The sequence below is a fragment of the Microcaecilia unicolor genome, chromosome 12, assembly GCF_901765095.1.
Source record: "Microcaecilia unicolor chromosome 12, aMicUni1.1, whole genome shotgun sequence".
NCBI classification, from domain to species: domain Eukaryota; kingdom Metazoa; phylum Chordata; class Amphibia; order Gymnophiona; family Siphonopidae; genus Microcaecilia; species Microcaecilia unicolor.
Window position 1 is genome coordinate 106,771,420 of NC_044042.1, and position 20,335 is coordinate 106,791,754.

Consider the following 20,335-nt stretch of genomic DNA (forward strand, 5'->3'; position numbering starts at 1 on the left):
AACGAACAAGCCTCCTTCCGTAAACTACTGAAGACTCACCTGTTTGAACAAACTTACGGAAAGAGCCAAAACACATAGAGACCACACTCACTGTTCACCAATGCAATACACATCCACTTCTGATCCATCATCCCTTTATCCAGTCAATCATACATTTATTCACGGAACTATGTACACTATATGTCTAGGTGTCTAATAATGCCCTTTTTCCCATTGTCTCCTTCTAATGTTTCTATGTTGATGCCCCATTGTTATACTCCCAATGATATTCGAATGTCTTGCACAACTCTGTTCAATGTAATCCATAACCTATTCGTAACAAATGTATTTCTATTATTCAAGTCTTATTGTAAGCCACACTGAGCCCGCAAATAGGTGGGAAAATGTGGGATACAAATGCAATAAATAAATAAAATAGAGGGGAGGAAAAATAGAGAAGAGTAGGGATGCTGGATGGAAGGGTGGGGGGAGAGAGAGAATGGGGGGGAGAAAGAGGGGACACGCTGGATCCAGTAGATGGAAAAGGGCTGGAGAGAGAAGATGGTGAGAAAAGGGGGAGACCCTGGCTGGAAGGATGGAGAGAGAAAGAGGAGAGATACTGGATAGAAGGAGGGAGACAGAGAGAAGACACTGGAAGGATGGGGAGAGAAAGAGGAAAGACAGTGGTTGAAGGGTAGGGAGAGAAAGAGAGGTGGTGCACTGAAGGATGCAGAGAGAATGAGGGGGAGACACTGGAAGGATGGGGAGAACATAAGTCACTTCACTGGCTTCCGATCAGGTACCGCATACAGTTCAAGCTTCTCTTAGTAACCTACAAATGCACTCGATCTGCAGCCCCTCCTTACCTCTCTACCCTCATCTCCCCTTATGTTCCTACCCGTAACCTCTGCTCTCAAGACAAATCCCTCCTTTCAGTACCCTTCTCCACCACCGCCAACTCCAGGCTCCGCCCTTTCTGCCTTGTCTCACCCCATGCTTGGAATAAACTCCCTGAGCCCATACGCCAGGCCCCCTCCCTGCCCATCTTCAAATCCTTGCTCAAAGCCCACCTCTTCAATGTCGCCTTCGGCACCTAACCATTATACCTCTATCCAGGAAATCTAGACTGCCCCAACTTGACATTTCGTCCTTTAGATTGTAAGCTCCTTTGAGCAGGGACGATCCTTCTTTGTTAAACTGTACAGCGCTGCGTAACCCTAGTAGCGCTCTAGACATGTTAAGTAGTAGTAGTAGTAAGTTTTGCTGTGGAAAAAATTCTACCTTAGAAATATATTTTAGTAATAGGTTAGAATTTAGTAAGTATGACCACTTTCTGCATGTGTATTACCTCACTGTTTAAGAACAGAGTGATCAGTGTGTTAAGTGACCAAGAGGCATATTTTCAAAGCACTTAGCCTTCCAAAGTTCCATAGAACCCTTGGTGAAAATCCGCTGCTTATTTCTGGGATAAGCAGCATAAAATGTTTTGTACTTTTTTGGGATCTTGCCAGGTACTTGTGACCTGGATTGGCCACTGTTGGAAACAGGATGCTGGGCTTGATGGACTTCGGTCTGTCCCAGTATGGCATTACTTATGTCCTGAGTGATTTTTGTAGGCATTGTATTACAGGTACTTCACCAAAATCAACTTCTTTTTATAAGGTGAGTTATTATTATTATTAGCATTTGTATAGCGCTACCAGACGCACGCAGCGCTGAACACCTGCTACAAAGAGACAGTCCCTGCTCAAGAGAGCTTACAATCTAAATAATACAGACAGACAAAACAGTTACGGGTGAGGGAAGTAATGGGTTGGAAGGGAGGAAGGGACAAGTGGACGGCAATTGTGGCTAGGAGCTAAAAGCAGCAGTGAAAAGGTGGGTTCCTGGGGAAATGCCCCTTTTCTGCTTTGCATCAGAGGAGGAGCAAAATATATGTTTAAATTAATAGCTTGATAGTCTAGTGTGCAGTGTTAGGGGGTCGGCATTTTTTATATGAGATTTCTTAGGCTACATATTTAAACTGCTATATCGAAGATATTTACCTTATTAATACAGCTTAATAAGATGCTTATATTTGTTATAACCAAAATACTTGCCCAGCGCCATCAATTTTCAAGCGTTCAAATTGTACTATCTTCCCTTGCATCCATTGTATTTCTTATAATTTTCTTCTTTCTCAATGCCTTGACATGCGGCATGTTTCGCAGTAGCTGCGTCAGGGTCAAATCAGTCTTACGTATGCCATCCTCAGGTTTCTAGTGCACGCTGAGGCATTATTTAGGAGTATACCAAACACTACTACTACTATTTAACATTTCTAAAGCGCTACTAGGGTTACGCAGCGCTGTACAATTTAACATAGAAGGACAGTCCCTGCTCAAAGAGCTTACAATCTAAAGGACATATGTACAGTCAGTCAAGTAGTGGCAATCAAATTGGGGCGGTCTAGATTACCTGCCTAATAACATAGTAAATGATGGCAGATAAAGACCTGAATGGTCCATCCAGTCTGCCCAACAAGATATGGTATGTGATACTTTATATGTATACCCCAGTTTGATTTGTCCTCGCCATTCTGCCTCCTCATGTTAAGTCTGGGTCCCCTCAAAATGTCAGGTCTAGCTACGCCACTGCTTTGTTGTTGGAGGGGGAGAGCGGCAAGTGTTTGATCTGTAAGTATCCAAAAACAAAAAAGTCTGAATTTGAAAGACTGAACTGTTTTATCTCTCTCTTACAAATGTCATATGTACTGGGAATTTCAGAATACTCTTTTGATTTCAGGATTGTCTTTGGAGTTAAACAGCATAGAAAAAGGGGGAAGCTGCCATGCCGGTGTTGTCCGAGGAGGCAGGTTGGGAATTTGCATGTGTAATATTTCTCTCTTCCTGGATTTCTTTTTTGTTTGTTTCATAGTCCGTGCAGAGTCTGCTGAAGCTATGACCACGCCATGGTTAGTCCTTATAGAAAATGTCTGTAGCGTTTTATCAAGAACGCAAGGAATCAAGTTGAGAGAAACATGCCAAACGTAGCACCAAGGGTGGCCTGTGAATTTCAGATCAGGTGGCCTTCGCAGGTCAAGGTGTTCATAATTTGGTTCTGGTTGCTTCTCTGCCGTTCATATAACCCCCTCCCCTTCTCAAATTGCTCCACTGGCTTCCTATCTGTCTCTGTAGACAGTTCAGACTTCTGTTAGGGGTTCTTTTACAAAGACGCGCTGAAAAATGGCTTGCGGTAGTGTAGGCGCGGATTTTCGATTCATTTTTTTAGCGCGCCTATACAAAAGGCCTTTTTTTTTTTTTCAAAATTTTTGCTGAAAATGGGACGTCTGGCAAAATGAAAATTACCGTGCGTCCATTTTGGATCTGACACCTTACTGCCAGCTATTGACCTAGCGGTAAAGACTCATGCGGTAACCGGGCAGTAATGACCAAATGCCACTTGGCGCACACAAAAAAAATATTTTTTTCAGACGCGTGTACCTGACGCTCGTCAAAAATGAAATTACCGCATGAGCCACGTGGTAGTCAGATGATAACTCCATTTTGACATTTCTATAGCGCTACTAGGGTTACGCAGCGCTGTACAGTTTAACAAAAAAGGGCAGTCCCTGCTCAAAGGAGCTTACAATCTAAAGGACAAAATGTCAAGTTGGCAGTCTAGAATTCTTGAATAGAGGTGTAGTGGTTAGGTGCCAAAGGCGACATTGAAGAGATGGGCTTTGAGCAAGGATTTGAAGATGGGCAGGGAGGGGGCTGGCGTAAGGGCTCAGGGAGTTTATTCCAGGCATGGGGTGAGGCGAGGCAGAAAGGGCGGAGCCTGAAGTTGGAGGTGGTGGAGAAGGGTACTGAGAGGAGGGATTTGTCCTGTGAGCGGAGGTTACGGGTAGGAGCGTAAGGGGAGATGAGGGTAGAGAGGTAAGGAGGGGCTGCAGATCGAGTGCATTTGTAGGTTAGTAGGAGAAGCTTGAACTGTATGTGGTACTTGATCGGAAGCCAGTGAAGTGATTTGAGGAGAGGGGTGATATGAGTGTATCGGTCCAGGCGGAAGATAAGACGTGCAGCAGAGTTCTGAACGGACTGAAGGGGGGATAGATGGCAAAGTGGGAGGCCAGTGAGGAGTAGGTTGCAGTAGTCAAGGCGAGAGGTAATGAGAGAGTGAATGAGAGTTCGGGTGGTGTGCTCAGAGAGGAAAGGGCGAATTTTGCTAATGTTGTAGAGGAAGAAGCGACAGGTCTTGGCTATCTGCTGGATATGTGCAGAGAAGGAGAGGGAGGAGTCGAAGATGACACCGAGGTTGCGGGCAGATGAGTCGGGGACGATGAGGGTGTTGTCAACTGAGATAGAGAGTGGAGGGATTACCGCATGAGCCACGTGGTAGTCAGGTGATAACTCCATTTTGACGTGCGTTGGATGCACGTCTTAGTAAAAGGACCCCCTTACTGACTTACAAATGCATTCATTCTGCTCCTCAGTATCTGTCCTCTCCTCTCTTTTCTCCCTACACCATTGTTGCCAGGGTTGCTGTCTTCCCGCAACACTGGGCGGAGTTTCTGCGAGCAGCTGCGGAAAATTTTCGGCGGCTGCGGGGTGCGGGTTTGGGCTTTTTTACTGTGGCCGCTGTGCGCTTTTTCCCGGGGCTTCTATTGGTCCGATGTGGTCCAATAGAAGCTTTTCAGGGGCGTGGTTGACGTCAGGGGCGGGGTTAACGACATCAGTGGTGGTGTCAGGGGGCGGGGTTAATGACGTGGAAGGCGGGGCTGGTGGCGTGAGGGGCGGGGGTTGGTGACGTGGGAGGCGGGGTTTGACTTTGGGCGTTTTTTGGCCGGGTTTAGGGCTGATTTTGGGCTGGGAAAATTTTTCCCATCTGGCAACCTTGCCCTACACCCCTCCCTGGAAACTCCATTCATTAGGTAAGTCAATTTCTCCTCTGCCGTCAGCTCCGTGCTCTACTCTGTTCCTTCTGTTTTGCCACACCGTATGCCTGCAATGCTTTTTTTTTTCTGCCCTATTTAAACCCTAGCTGAAAGTCTGTCTTTCTGAGGCTGCTTTTAACTGTTAACTGTTTTTTTTCACCTGTATAATATCCACATTAGGGCTGCCTTTTGCTTAAAAATTTTAATCGCAATTAATCTTGCAGTTAAAACAACCAAAAATCAGAAGCAAGCAGGAATGTGGTAGGGGATAAGAAAATGAGAAAGAGGATGTAGGATGAGTGAAGAAGTCTTGCGTATTTCCAGGTGAAAGTGTTAAGAGGTGGAATAGGGGAGAAAATGAAGGGATTGGAGGGGATGTGGCAGGGTTGAGCGACAGTGTCTGAGGGGGGCTGGAAGTAAGTGAAGGGAAAAGAGGGGGATGCAGGGTGTAAGTGAGATGTAGGGAGGGGTGTGGGAACATGGGGAAAGAGTGAGTGAACAGAGATCAGAAAAGGGGACAGTGAGGCGATCAGGGGGGCTGTGGGTGGTTAGTGAGAGGACTGGAGTGGGGGTGTGGGGAAAAAGCGAGGGGATCAGAGAGGTGTGTAGGATGTGAAAGGATCACCCCTTCTTTCACAATGCTTGATTCCCTTCTTTTCCGTGTCCCCTCCTCCTCTCCTTTTTTTTATTCTGCTTCCCCTAGTCTCCACTTCCATTGTGCCTCCATCTCTCCTGCCCCCTCCCTCATGGTTCAGCATCTCTCCCTCTTTCTTCCTGTTCACCCTCGGCTTCAGCATCTCTCCCTTTCTCTTCCTGCCTACCCCCAGGTCCAACATCTCTCTCTCCATTCCCCCTACCAAGGGATCCAAAATCACTCCCCCTCCATCCTTCTCTCCCTCCCCCATCTTCCCTCCCACCTTCAGCATCTCTCCTTTTCTCTTCCTGCCTATCCCTAGGTCCAGCATCTCTCTCTCCATTCCCTCTACCATGGAATCCAAAATCAATCTCCCTCCAACCTTCTCTCCCTTCCCCATCCTCCCCCCCCCCACCTTGGGTGCAATCTCCCTCCAACCTTCTCTCCCTTCCCCATCCTCCCCCCCCCCCCCCACCTTGGGTGCAATCTAGCTTGTCTCCTGACACTCAGAAAACAGCAAAGCAAATGATCTGCAAAATCCAACGTGGAGAATAAGCCAGCAGATCAGTATAATATCCAAAATATTTTATCTTCAATAAAATATTTTGGATATTATACTTGTCTCCGGACACTTCCCTCTTTCCATCCAGGGTTTGGGCATCTCCCCTTGTCTCTCAATCCCTTTTCCCACCCCGTTTACCTTAAAACTGATCTTCTACAGGTCCCTGGCAGCATCAACAATAGACATACGCTGGCTGCAGCCTATTCTGGAGCTGTCCTGCCTCTCCGATTCAACTTGCTGTTTCCTCATGGGCAGGACAGGTCAGAGGGCAAGGTCTGGAGCAGGCTGCAAGCAGTGTATGAGGAGGGAAGGAGCTGAAACTTAAATTTGGGTTACATGAATATGAGATAGGGATAGGATACTTCTTTTGATAAGAGAGTCTTGAATGCAGTAGCTACGGACATTGCTCTGGGTTCAGTCTGGCCCTTTCTGGGACTCTGACAGAGGATGGAAGGCAGTACACGTGATCTGATTTTTCCACACTTTCTCTTAGCCTCTGCTTCTGTCTCCGAGTGTGATGGACCCTTGCGGTCTGACACAGCACGGGGAACTGCTCTTACTGGTTTAGGCTGTCAGAAAACTCCAGAAATAACTCAGCGGGCGTTTCTAGCCCTTCGGTGGCCCTGCAGCCTCTTATTCTTTTTTTTCAGGTCTGCATGAGACTTTGGCTCTCTTAACGTCACAGCTGAGGCCTGACTCCAATCACAGAGAAGAAATAGGGGTCCTTCAAGATGTCTTTGATGAAAAAAGTCTGAATTATTTAATGAAGGTAAGTCTCTACTTTGTGAGGTATTTAGTTCATTCATTTCTTTTTGATGTCATTAGTTTGATTGATGTTCAGTGATTATATCCTCAAAGATTTAGCAATTGGGGGGGGAGTTCAGTGTGCAGGTCAGCATTCTAAATGTTATCAATATTCAAGGTTTCCTAAGATACTTGGTCATATGACATTTGTTAGATTAGCAACTTTTTCTGGGTGGGACTTGGTATCGGGGGTAGGCATGCTGCAATAATTTCTTCTATATACTGTGGTCGCAAGGCACCACAAAAAGGGCAAAGCAGCACAAGTAAGACCTAAAGCACCAAGAAAGTTGTAAGAAGGCAGAAGATGAAAACTAAACAGAGAACATTTATAGAGGTCAATAAAATAATGAGTGGAGTTGAACGGGTAAATGTGAAGCCTCTGTATACGCTTTCCAAAAATACTAGGACTAGGGGGCATGCGATGAAGCTACAATGTAGTAAATTTAAAACGAATCGGAGAAAATCTTTCTTCACTCAACCTGTAATTAGAGTCTGGAATTCATTGCCAGAGAGTGTGGTAAAGGTGGTTAGCTTAGCAGAGTTTAAAAAAGGTTTGGAAGGCTTCCTAAAGAAAGTCCGTAGACCATTATTAAATGGACTTGGGGAGAATCCACTATTTCTGGGATAAGCAGTATAAAATGTTTTGTACTTTTTTGGGATCTTGCCAGGTATTTGTGACCTGGATTGGCCACTGTTGGAAACAGGATGCTGGGCTTGATGGACCTTTGGTCTCTCCCAGTATGGCAATACTTCTGTACTTGGGACTTGGGATTCTGAATGGAATGTTACTACTCTTTGGGGTTCTACATGGAATCTTGTTACTCTTTAGGATTCCAGAATCTTGCTATTGTTTGCAGTTCTACATGGAATGTTGCTACTCTTTGGGATCTTGCCAGGTATTTGTGACCTGGATTGGCCACTGTTGGAAACAGGATGCTGGGCTTGATGGACCTTTGGTCTCTCCCAGTATGGCAATACTTCTGTACTTGGGACTTGGGATTCTGAATGGAATGTTACTACTCTTTGGGGTTCTACATGGAATCTTGTTACTCTTTAGGATTCCAGAATCTTGCTATTGTTTGCAGTTCTACATGGAATGTTGCTACTCTTTGGGATCTTGCCAGGTATTTGTGACCTCGATTGGCCACTGTTGGAAACAGGATGCTGGGCTTGATGGACCTTTGGTCTTTCCCAGTATGGCAATACTTCTGTACTTATGCTAAAAGTGCGGTAGGCAGCAAATGACCCCATAGACATATGTTTAACTTTCTTGCAGCGGGCAGCAGGTTTTTCTCAGGGGGCTTCCCTCATTCACTGCCACTTCTAACCTGCCGATGAGAAACATCTGTAATACATGCAGTTAATAAATTTCAATAAATAACTAAGGACCCCTTTTACCAAGCTGTGGCAAAAGGGGGCCTTCGCACCGAGGCCCCCTTTTAGTGCAGCGGGTAAAAGGGCAGCCTCTCTTTCCTGCAGGAAATGGCTGTGTGGCCATTGAGGGGGGGGGAGAGCCCTTACCTCCACCCTTTGAGGTAGCCTGGCGGTACTTCCTGGTTAGCGAACGGTAAAGCCATGTTGGGCTTACTGCCACTTAGTAAAAGGGGCCCTAAATGAACAACGATGATGCTGCTGTTACCATGGTTCACAATGGGGATGGGTTTCTCTGCTGTTCTGCATTGAGTTTGTTCCAATCAGTGGCGTACCAAGGGGGAGGGGCGGTGGGGGTGGTCCGCCCCGGGTGCACGCCGCTGGGGGGGTGCCGTGCGCCAATCAGCGTCGTTGGTTTCCATGCTCCCTCTGCCCCGGAACAGGAAGAAACCTGTTCCGGGGCAGAGGGAGCATGGAAACCAACGACGCTGACACCCGGGGGGGGGGGGGGAGTTTCTTTCGCCGGGGGTGGGGGGTGTCCCTTCGCCGGGGGGGGGGGGGGCGCTGCACCCAGGGGGGGCGTGGCGCATCGGCGATCCGCCCCGGGTGTCAGCGCCCCTCGGAACGCCACTGGTTCCAATTGTGACATTTTTCATTAAGGCCAAAACATTATACCACATTTTAGTGTCACCACATGACTACGGTATCTCCTAAATATGTTTTGCCATATGGATCAGTACCTATTGGGGGCAGTATCTTCAAATGGTTAATACCTTTGTACATACTGTGACAGTAACGACCTCACTTCTAAGCCACAGCGCGTGGAGCATCATGTCAGACTCTCAGTGCTCAGCGCTCACCATAGCATTTGCACCGTGCTGAAGACAGCTTGCTTCTGGAGTTCATAGGATATAACATACACAGGCAACTTTGCAAATGGCTTTTAATCGAGCCTGTGGTCAAACAATGCACAGACTAATCGCTTGGCACTGACGCTTCTGTGATCAGCGCCCTTCTCATGGATTTCTTCTTTACCACTGTCTGGTTTTCTAGCATCATATGAAATGGTATAATTTAACACAGGTGGAGCTAAAGGTTTGGCAATTAAAATTCAATGCGAAAAAATGCAAAGTGATGCACTTAGGGAAGAGAAATCCACGGGAGACGCATGTGTTAAGCGGTGAGAGTCTGATAGGTACGGATGGGGAGAGGGATCTTGGGGTGATAGTATCTGAGGATCGGAAGGCGACGAAACAGTGTGACAAGGCGGTGGCCGTAGCTAGAAGGTTGTTAGGCTGTATAGAGAGAGGTGTGACCAGCAGAAGAAAGGTGGTGTTGATGCCCCTGTACAAGTCATTGGTGAGGCCCCACCTAGAGTATTGTGTTCAGTTTTGGAAGCCGTATCTTGCAAAGGATGTAAAAAGAATTGAAGCGGTGCAAAGGAAAGCTACGAGAATGGTATGGGATTTGCTTTACAAGACGTATGAGGAGAGACTTGCGGACCTGAACATGTATACTCTGGAGGAAAGGTGAAACAGGAGTGATATGATACAGACGTTCAAATATTTGAAAGGTATTAATCCGCAAATGAATTTTTTCCGGAGATGCGAAGGCGGTAGAACGAGAGGACATGAAATGAGATTGAAGGGGGGCAGACTCAAGAAAAATGTCAGGAAGTACTTTTTCACGGAGAGAGTAGTGGATGCTTGGAATGCCCTCCCGCGGGAGGTGGTGGAAATGAAAACGGTAACGGAATTCAAACATGCGTGGGATAAACATAAAGGAATCCTGTTCAGAAGGAATGTGTCCTTGGGAGCTTAGCCAAGTTTAGGTAGCAGAGCCGGTGGTGGGAGGCGGAGCTAGTGGTTGGGAGGTGGGGATAGTGCTGGGCAGACTTATACGGTCTGTGCCCTGAAGAGGACAGGTACAAAGAAAAAGTAGCACACATGAATTTATCTTGTTGGGCAGACTGGATGGACCGTACAGGTCTTTTTCTGCCGTCGTCTACTATGTTACTATGTTACTCAGGACCAATCTTAGCAATTGCGGGGCTCTGTGCAGACCAGTTCGGTGGTGCCCCACCCTGCCCCTTCTTGACAAAATGTGTTTAAAATTTTTTTATTTATGAAATTTCATATAAAGACAAATCAAGCAAAACTTGTACAGAAAAACTAATTCAAATAAGCACAATCTAAAGGAATGGGTGGTCTTTATTATTATTGCTAGTAAAGAAGACCCGTTTCTGAGAGCAATGAAACGGGCGCTAGCTTGTTTTGGGGGGGGGGGGGGGCGGGGTGACTCGCATACGGAGAGAGCAGGAGCATGGCCATCCAAATGGATTTCTTCTGTCAGCGCTGTTCGTGTTGTCGGTGCTGCAGTGTAAGTGAGCAGTTATGTCTTCACTGGTGCTGGCGCTCCGTTTCGTCCAGTGTCAGTGCTCTGCCCGTGAGGGCGGGGCATACACTGATGAGGAAAGTGTCTATCTCGACGCCTCAACTTCCGGTGGGGAAAGCTGATCTAGATGCTTCAACTTCCGGTGGTGGCTTCATTTAGAGCGCTGGGTTGTGAATTATATAGATAGATTATTTTGTTACTATGACTATCTAGGAGATGCCAAGAGCTTTTTCAATTCCTCCTCCAGAAAAGGCTACAGTCTGCCTGTAACTTTAGAACCTTTGAGCACCAAATCAGGGGCTTCCCACTTTGTAAGAACCAAAACTGGATCTCCATTGGAGACCCCTGGTGGAACCACCCCTAGAATATGGAGTGCCTCCACCACTTGGTCATTAAAGAATGCAGCTCCTCTCTCCTAAGAACCCTCACTATCATGGACACTCCTCTTCGAAGGACAGTTCCCCATACTCGGGAAATCCCCTCCTCCCAAAGGGCAAGAACCCTAATAAGAACATAAGTGTTGCCATACTGGGGCAGACCGAAGATCTATCAAGCCCAGCATCCGATTTCCAACAGTGGCAAATCCAGGTCACAAGTACCTGGGAAGATCCATAAACAGTACAATGCATTTTATGCTGCTTATCCTAGAAATAAGCAGTGGATTTTCCCCAACTCCATCTTATGGACTTTTCTTTTAGGAAGTTATCCAAACCTTTTTTAAACCCTGCTAAGCTAACTGCTTTTGCCATATTCTCTGGCAACAAATCCAGAGTTTAATTACACATTGAGTGAAGACATGTTTTCTCTGATTTGTTTTTTGACATGCGATGACCAGAATTGCTCACAGTAATTGAGGTGCGGTTGCACCACAGAGGGATACAATTTTCATTTTTGTTTTCTATTGCATTCCTAGCATTCTGTTTGACAGAGCTGAATAAAAATGATTTAAATATATGAATAAGTGTGGGACCTGCCCATGTCTGGGCCCTCCTTGTAGTTGTACACTATTCCTCTGATTCTATATATCATACCAAATTTCTGTACACAGGTTTTTCCGCACAAATAAATTGGATAATAACTCTGAAACATTGATAATTGGGTTCTAATGTTGATGTTAATTGGCATGCACTTCTTGCTGAATGTTATTGTATAAGCACAGCACCTTACTTAAATCGTGTGTGTCTGAAAAGGGGGCGTGGCCAGGGCTATGACAGGGCCGTTCCAGCAAGTTGCCCTATGGCTGCTTTTCAGAAGTAGGCTGTGAAAACTGTAATGCTATTTACAGCTATTCTGCGTGCTGTTGTAGATTTTTTTTGTTTGTAATTTTTCTTTGTATTTTGTATTTCTTATCTTTTCATTACTTTTTATTCTTTAATGGGTTTTTTTTATATTTTTTTACTAAAGATAAGCTTGAGTTATCTTCAGCAGGGCCCATAGGAATAAAATGGGACCTGCTGCAGATAACTTGAGCTAACATTTAGTATAAGACCCCCTGAATAAGGAAGAGACTACATTTTTATTAGTAGAGGAAAAACAGAACCTAGAATTAAGATTAAATTTGCTGATTGATGGGAATGTTTTTGTGCTTGATAAACTCATACAAGTTTGGGGTGTTACATTTGATTTATCTATGGGACACCAAGTAAGTTCCGAGTGCGTTTTACATGATAAGAAATTAAGAGCAATTTGTAAATATCTAACAGAAGATTTGTTTCAATTAGTGGTGCAGGCCCTGATTTGTAGTAAACTTGGCTATTGTAATATAATTTACGTGGGTTTATTTTTTGTCTATTAGATTGTAAGCTCTTTGAGCAGGGACTGTCTTCCTTCTATGTTTGTGCAGCTCTGCGTACGCCTTGTAGCGCTATAGAAATGCTAAATAGTAGTAGTAGTAGTTTACCAAAATATCAAATAAAAATTGAAGCAGGTCAAAATGTAGCTTTATGCCTAATATTCTCCTTACATTAAACAGATAGAATTACTCCTTATTTTATTAAGATTCATTGGTTGCCTGTTGAGGCAAGCATATATTTTGAGCTGGGCTGTTTGCTATGGAAGATCACATTTGGACAAATTCCACTATACGTGATCAGTCTTGTACATTATACATTAACGAACCGTCTAAATAATTTTCGGAATTCGTCATTATTTGATCTTCCAAGTCCCAAAGGCATTATCTGAAAGAAGCTTTTTAATTGTTTGCTTTTCAACCTGCAACATTTTGGAAATTTTTACCAGATAATCTTAGAAATATTACCAATCAAACATATAAATGGCGAGTGTCGTACTCACTCGCAAATGCGCAGTAGAGACCCTCTCTGCCCCGCCCCCACGTCAATACGTGATGATGGGGGCGGAACAGAGAGGGTCTGTACTGCGCATTTGCGAGAGACGAAACCGCCGTCGCTAACGCTCCCCCACCCTCCACCTGGCCGGGCCCTCGCTCCGCTATTGAAACAGCGAGGGAACGCAGCACACAGCTCTGCTGAGCTGCCGTCCTTCCTTCTTCTTCTCTGCCTGTGTCCCGCCCTCGACGACATTACATCACACGAGGGCGGGACACAGGCAGAGAAGATGAAGGAAGGACGGCAGCAGAGCAGAGCTGTGTGCTGCGTTCCCTCGCTGTTTCAATAGCGGAGCGAGGACCCGGGCTGGATGGAGGGCTGGCGGTGACTCGGGGGGGCGAGCTCGGCGGCGGGAAGGGGCTTTCAACCCCCCTTTTCCTATACTAGCCCCTTTTTACGGGCTCAATGGCTAGTTATTCCATATTTTAAGAAAGGTCTGAAGTCATTCCTGTTTCAGATCTGTATGATAAAGAAATAATCTGATTCATGGTTGCTTTCTGTTTCTCTTTCTTATTATTAGTATGTTATATTGTTTTAAGTTTAGGTATCTTTTGTATTTCAGTTACGTAACTTCCTAGACCACTGTGTTCTACAATCTTATTGTAATCCGCTGTGAACTATGTTTATGGGAAACAGCAGGCTATAAATGAACTAATTGTAACTGTAATTTATTTAGGGCTGGGTTTTGATAAAAATTTTAATTGCAATTAATCTCGTGTTGTTTATTTATTTATTTATTTTCGCATCGCAGCTCCTTGGGACTCTGGGCAATGGAGGGTTAAAGGGGGTCTTTTACTAAGTGGCGGTAAACCCAATGCGGACTAACCACTTGCTAAACTGGAAGTACCACCAGGCTACTGCAGCAGCCTGGCGGTAGTTCCCACCCCCAGTACATGTCATTTTCGCCATTACAAAAATATTTTGATTTTTTGTAGCACCGGTGTTTACCCAGAAGTAATTGGGCAGTGCCACATGCTGCCCAGTTATTGCTGGGTTAGCGTGGGAGCCCTTACCGCCACCTTTATGGGCGATGGTAACTGCTCGCCCCGAAATGGCCACACAGCAAGTGGTTCAGTTGCTGCACGGCCATTTCTTGAAAGAAAAAAACCTAGCTTTTTACCCGTTGTGGTCAAAAACCCTTTTGCTGCAGCTTAGTAACAGGACCGCTTAGTGATTTGGCCAGAGTTACAAGGAGCTGCAGTGGGGAGAGAAAAAGCAACAACATACCTTTAATCACGATTACAATTTTAATCAGAATGCAGCCCTAATTGATAGAATTTGATCAAAGCGCGTCTAAGTTCGGTGGTTCGACGCCGACATTTACACCTGCTTTACATGTGCCAGAGCCTGTGGTGGGAGGTGGGGCTGCTGGTTGGGAGGTGGGGATAATGCTGGGCAGACGTATACGGTCTGTGCCAGAGCCAGTGGTGGGAGGCGGGGATAGTGCTGGGCAGACTTATATGGTCTGTGCCAGGGAGGCGGGGCTGGTGGTTGGGAGGCGGGGATAGTGCTGGGCAGACTTATACGGTCTGTGCCAGAGCCGGTGGTGGGTGGCGGGGCTGGTGGTTGGGAGGTGGGGATAGTGCTGGGCAGACTTATACGGTCTGTGCCAGAGCCGGTGGAGGGAGGCGGGGCTAGTGCTGGGCAGACTGATACGGTCTGTGCCAGAGCCGGTGGAGGGAGGCGGGGCTAGTGCTGGACAGACTTATATGGTCTGTGCCAGAGCCGGTGGTTGGGAGGCGGGGATAGTGCTGGGCAGACTTATACAGTCTGTGCCAGAGCCGGTGGTGGGTGGCGGGGCTGGTGGTTGGGAGGCGGGGATAGTGCTGGGCAGACTTATACGGTCTGTGCCAGAGCCGGTGGAGGGAGGCGGGGCTAGTGCTGGGCAGACTGATACGGTCTGTGCCAGAGCCGGTGGTTGGGAGGCGGGGCTAGTGCTGGACAGACTTATATGGTCTGTGCCCTGAAGAGCACAGGTACAAATCAAAGTAGGGTATATACAAAAAGTAGCACACATGAGTTGTCTTGTTGGGCAGACTGGATGGACCGTGCAGGTCTTTTTTCTGCTGTCATCTACTATGTTACTATATGTATGTTTTAGCAGGTGTAAGTATGGCACTCAAAGGTTTGGCATGGGATCCATGCCAAATTCTTAGCGCTTGAGGTTTTTGGCGCAGAATTTTTGCCACTATTTATTGAAATCCCTCCTCTGTGGGCTGCGCGTTAATCTTGTAGAATAACCCTTACCATTGGGGGTGCCAGGATACTTAGCGCCAGTTCTATCATAGAACCTTGGTGCCAAGATTCCATTATAGAATGTTAACATAAGTCGGCACCGAGTTTGTCTATGATTAGGTGCGTCCACTGTGCAAAGTCTGTGGCTGTTGTAAGTTGGTGCCTTCAAGTGCGTCATGCCGTTCGTGCAAAGTACAGCGTGCTGTAACGTACATGCATAAGTAGGGGGCACGCCTGTGTCCCACCTGTGCTCCACCCATTTATTCACCCCCTTGCAGTGCAGTAGCACCCGGAATACCACTTAGGCTGCTACTTTCGCACACAAGGTGCGTCTAACTGCAGACGCCCAATTATACTCGTGCCCTACTTATGTTTTCTTTGGTAGGAGCTATATGCGACCATTTCTGTTACTGAAAACGATTTGTAATGCAACAGTCCAAACCTCATCCTATAATGGGAACAAATTTTAAAAAGTTGCAGAAGTTAATCTTTTTCAGACTCCCTATATACTCTGTGACGTGAAAAATCAGCTCGTGACTTTAGTCACATTTTCCCAGAGAGGGTCACATATTTATGGTGCTTCCTCTACATCATTCTACTTTGGGTATCATTTAATTGAAGCTTTAATTTGGATGCCATGATTTCAACTGGGTAAAGTGAAGGGGGTGGGCGGGAAAAGTTGTGAATCACATTATCTGAATTTCCCAGGCTGAATGTTACATGACAGCGTAGACATGCCCTCATTCCCGGCAACATCTGTGTTTTCTCTGTTGCACCATTAACCAAAGGGTCTTAGAGGGATGCACCAGCAACACAGTAGTGCAGTGACAGTGGTGAATATGGTGACTGCTGGCTATTAATGTATTTTTAAAAAACTGGTCTGGATATAAGGCAGTTTCAAGTCTTTTTCCAATGTATACTTCTTGAATTAAATTGTAACAGCGGGAAACGTTTGTTCAGTCACTTTGATGCTATTCTGTTTTGCAGATTCATGAAAAGCTCTTTCAGTATGAAAGGCACAGCCCAGTCCCTGTACTGCAAAGCGCCACTGCCTTGGCTGAAGATGTAAGCACTTAACTTTTAATCGCTAGTAATGTTCTGGGTCTCTTCCCAGTTTTATGCCTCAGCTACTGCAGCTTGGCCAGAGGTTTATCCAAACTTGTAATTGCCACCATCTTAAAATTCTTTAAGGAAAGTATGGGGCCCTTTTACACAGGCGCGCTGAACAATGTCCTGCGGTAGTGTAGTCGTGTGTTGTGAGCGTGCACAGAATCATTTTTCAGCGCACCTGTAAAAATTGCCTAATTTTTATCTTTCCCGAAAATGGATGTGCGGCAAAATGAAAATTGCCATGCGTCCATTTTGGGTCTGAGACCTTACCGCCAGCCATTGACCTAGCGGTAAGGTCTCGCGCAGTAACTGGGCGGTAATGGTATATGTGCGTAAAATGCCAATTACCGCCCGCACACCAGAAAATAAAAATATTTTCCAGCGCGTGTATCAAAAGCACGTCAAAAATGAAATTACCACAAGGTCCATGTGGTAACTCAAAATTGGCGCATTTTGGGCCCGCGTAGGTGCCTACGTTGCTTACTTAAAGAGCCCCTAAGTCAGCCAGCAGGCGTAAGGGGGCAGTCTAGGGGGCTCCACATGATCCTTATCTGCAGACATCTTTCAGCATGACAAGCCCATGCATGCAGTGGGAGAAACCAAGTTGCCTCATCCTGTCCCGAAAATAGAAGACCAGTTTGATCACCTTATTTCGGGGCCCTTTTACTGAACAGAGGTAAAAAGTAGCCTTAGCACACCCTTACGTGGGCTAATTCCCACTCACTAAGGCCCTCATGATCAAAAGCAAACTCTGGCGCTAGAGGCTGTTAACGCCATACTAGCGCCAGAGTTTGCAGCCGACCCATGATCAGAGCCCTCGAGCGCCTGAACCAGCGCACTCGAGGGCTCTCAGCGCAAGTAGCATGCAAATGCATGCTAAACAGGGCTTCTAGCGCAATTAGCTTGCAAATGCATGCTAATTGGCGCTTAATGCATTCATCCCCAATGATCAGCGACCAGCGCGCCAAAGATTGGGTTGCTGGTCACAGCAAAATCAACGCCAGCTCCGAGCTGGCGTTAGATTTTGCGGATCATTGGGGAGGAATGGTGAGCCCTGTACGGTCCCCCCGACGATCCCCCCCATGTTCATGGAGGGCTGGAGATCCGGTGGGTCTCCAGCCCCCGAAACCCCCAGAAATCGTTGATTGGCCACCTCCGGCCAAAGGATCTCCCACTGTGATCCATCGACGGGGGTGGGGTGGGGGCTGGAGGTCCGGTGGACCTCCAGGCCACCCCAAATCCTCCCCCCAGCGTTGTCCTTAGATTCCCTGGTGGTCCGTGGTGTGCTGTGGTGTCGTGCCGGCCCCCGTACCTTTTGTTGGAGGAGGGACGCAGCCTGCCTGCCTCCCTCCTCTTCCAGTCAGTCAACGGCCAAAATGGCGGCGCCCAGCACCGCCCACTGCATCCTGGGATGCACTGGGCGGGGCTACAGACCATGTAAGGGAGATCCTTTGGCCGGAGGCGGCCAGTCAACGATTTCTGGGGGTTTCGGGGGCTGGAGACCCACCGATCTTCCAGCCCCCCCCCCCCCCCCCCCCCCGTCGGTGGGTGGGAGGGTGGGAGAGGGTTTGGCCGGCGGCGGCCACGACATTTTTTTTGGGGGGGGGGGGGGGCCTCGTTGTTTCGGCCTCGGGGCAGGCTGTTTGACAGGTTTGGCCTTTTTACAGCCCAGACCTGTCAAACAAGTGCGGGAGGATTGTGCTGAGCTCAGCACAATTCTCCCGCACTTTAAACATGATAATCAAAGATAATAGCGCTGCTTAGATTTGCATGCATTATTGATGCAGAAAAGCCCTGCGCTGTCCCGGCGCTATTTTTAGGGCGCTGTTTGGAACAGCGCAGGGCTTTTGATCATCTGGGCTTGTTACCACTGGGGTAAAATGACCAAAATTCCTCTCTTTTGTATTAATGGCCACCTGCTAATTTTGCAGAGAAGGAGAAAACCACAAAGTAAAACTATTAAAAAATGCAGATAAATATTAATAGGCAGATAACAAAACATGTACAGTGATGTTCAATATAAATATATGAACATGTAACTGGATGACATTAAAAATACTCGTGGTTTTCTCTGCTTTGTTTTTGGTTGATTGTCCTGCTTCTGTTTTTGCTCCGCACCTGCTAATTTTGTCATTAAAGGAGATTAGCGCATGAGCTCTTACCGCCACACACGTTAATCAGCATTCGGCACTGTAGCTGCGCTGATTAGCGCAGAACACACCCATTCTCTGCCCCAAGACACACTCCCTGTACCAAAAAAGAAAGTTCATTTTTTAGCACATACATTGCAAAATTACCACAGAGCACCTTAACGCACCCCACAGTACGCCATAGTGGCATAGCTACAGGGGGCCTTGGAGGCCTGGGCCCCCCAAATTGGCTCTGGGGCCCTTAGTTTGGCTAGCGGGGTTCCCTAACCCCTACCTGCTAAAGCGTTTGTCCAACGCTGGTCTGCGTCTCTGCTCTTCCCCTCACGTTATGTGCGTGCTTGTTTTAGTGAAACTGAGCATGCGCTGCATTTCGTGCATGCTCAATTTCATTAAAACGAGCATGTACGGGACGTGCGGGGAAGAGCAGGGCAGGCAATGCAGCGGACACGAGCACTGGACAAATGCTTCAGCTGTCTGGGGTTGGGAACCCCCGCCATCCAAGGTATGTGAGGCAGCAGCGGCTGGGAAGCAGGCCAAAATGTGCCCCCCCCCCACACACACACACTTTGGGCTCATGCCCCCCCACGCTGGGGTCTGGCTACGTCACTAGTGGTAAACATTTGTTAATGCTTACTGCACCTTTGTAAAAGGGCCCCTTAGCAAGTTATTCCTCCAAGCAGGATTCTGGAACATTGGAGAAGCGGGGTGTGAATGTGGAGGAAGTTTGTACATTTTGTGAAATAGGAGTTTGGGCTGCATTTTGAATAGGTAGAAGACTTCAGTCCTAACTTGATGCAACTCCACCCACTTGCTTATCTGGTACTGGTACATTTCCTTGACACATGGTCTTGGGAATGGAGGTGGGGAGGGGGGGGAGGGGAGAGAATAGAATCATGTTTAGCTGTAAAATCAGGGCTTGGAGGGTGGAAAGGAGAGGCATCTTCTTAGGGTTACCATACGTCCGGACGGATTTGGCCAGCCTGCCAGTTTGTCCGGATTTCTGGACAAATGGGCTTGGCTGGCGGGGGCGGGAGCGGGACTCCCTTCCCCTCCCCTTACGCTACTATCCCTAGTGGTCTAGAGGTACCTCTTCGCTCTTCGGGGCAGGAAAGAAAGAGCCCCCTCTTTCCTGCCCGGAGCGGTGCTGCTAGCTGCCCTGCTGCATCCTGTGTGAGTCCGGCTCTCGGCGTTTCAAAATGGCCACCGAGAGTTGAAGCAGCCTCGCGAGACCTTAACTCTCGGTGGCCATTTTGAAACGGCGAGAGCCGGACTCACACAGGATGCAGCAGGGCAGCTAGCAGCAGCGCTCCGGGCAGGAAAGAGGGGGCTCTTTCTTTCCTACCCCGAGCGAAGAGGTACCTCTAGACCACCAGAGATAGTAGCGTGAGGGGAGGTGACAGGGGGGAGGGAAGGTGATGGGGGAAGAGGGGGCGACCGGGGGCGGGGCGATAGCGTGAAAGGGGTGGGACGATGACGTGAAAGGGGCGGGGTGAGGGCGTGAAATGGGACGGGGCAAGTGTCCTCTTTTTATGAGGACAAAAAATGGTAACCCTACATTTTCTGCTCCTTGGCCTGGAAGGGAGAGGAGGAGGGTGTGAGGTCTGTGGGAGTGGAGAAGAAAGAAAGAAGTGTATAGGAGGAGAGAGAGAGAGGCATGATCTGTCCTTGGACCCCTTCTCTTCTCAATCTACACCTCTTCCCTAGGCTCACTGATCTCATCTCATGGTTTTCAGTATCATCTTTATGCTGATGACACCCAGCTATATCTCTCCACACCAGACATCACCGCCGAGACCCAGGCCAAGGTATCGGCCTGCTTATCTGACATTGCTGCCT

At 47.4% G+C, this 20,335-nt stretch overlaps 1 protein-coding gene across 2 annotated transcripts in view; it reads left to right on the top strand.

Annotated features, from left to right (window-relative positions):
* The window catches only part of MPP3 (membrane palmitoylated protein 3), a 178,200-nt gene that overhangs the window by 37,370 nt on the left and 120,495 nt on the right, over nt 1-20,335 (top strand). For both annotated transcript variants that reach the window (XM_030221016.1, XM_030221015.1), the window contains exons 2-4: nt 2,764-2,833; nt 6,741-6,859; nt 16,227-16,304. In XM_030221016.1, the coding sequence (XP_030076876.1) occupies nt 2,809-2,833; nt 6,741-6,859; nt 16,227-16,304 (222 nt within the window). In that variant the 5' untranslated portion in view covers nt 2,764-2,808. The remainder of the gene's footprint in view (nt 1-2,763; nt 2,834-6,740; nt 6,860-16,226; nt 16,305-20,335) is intronic.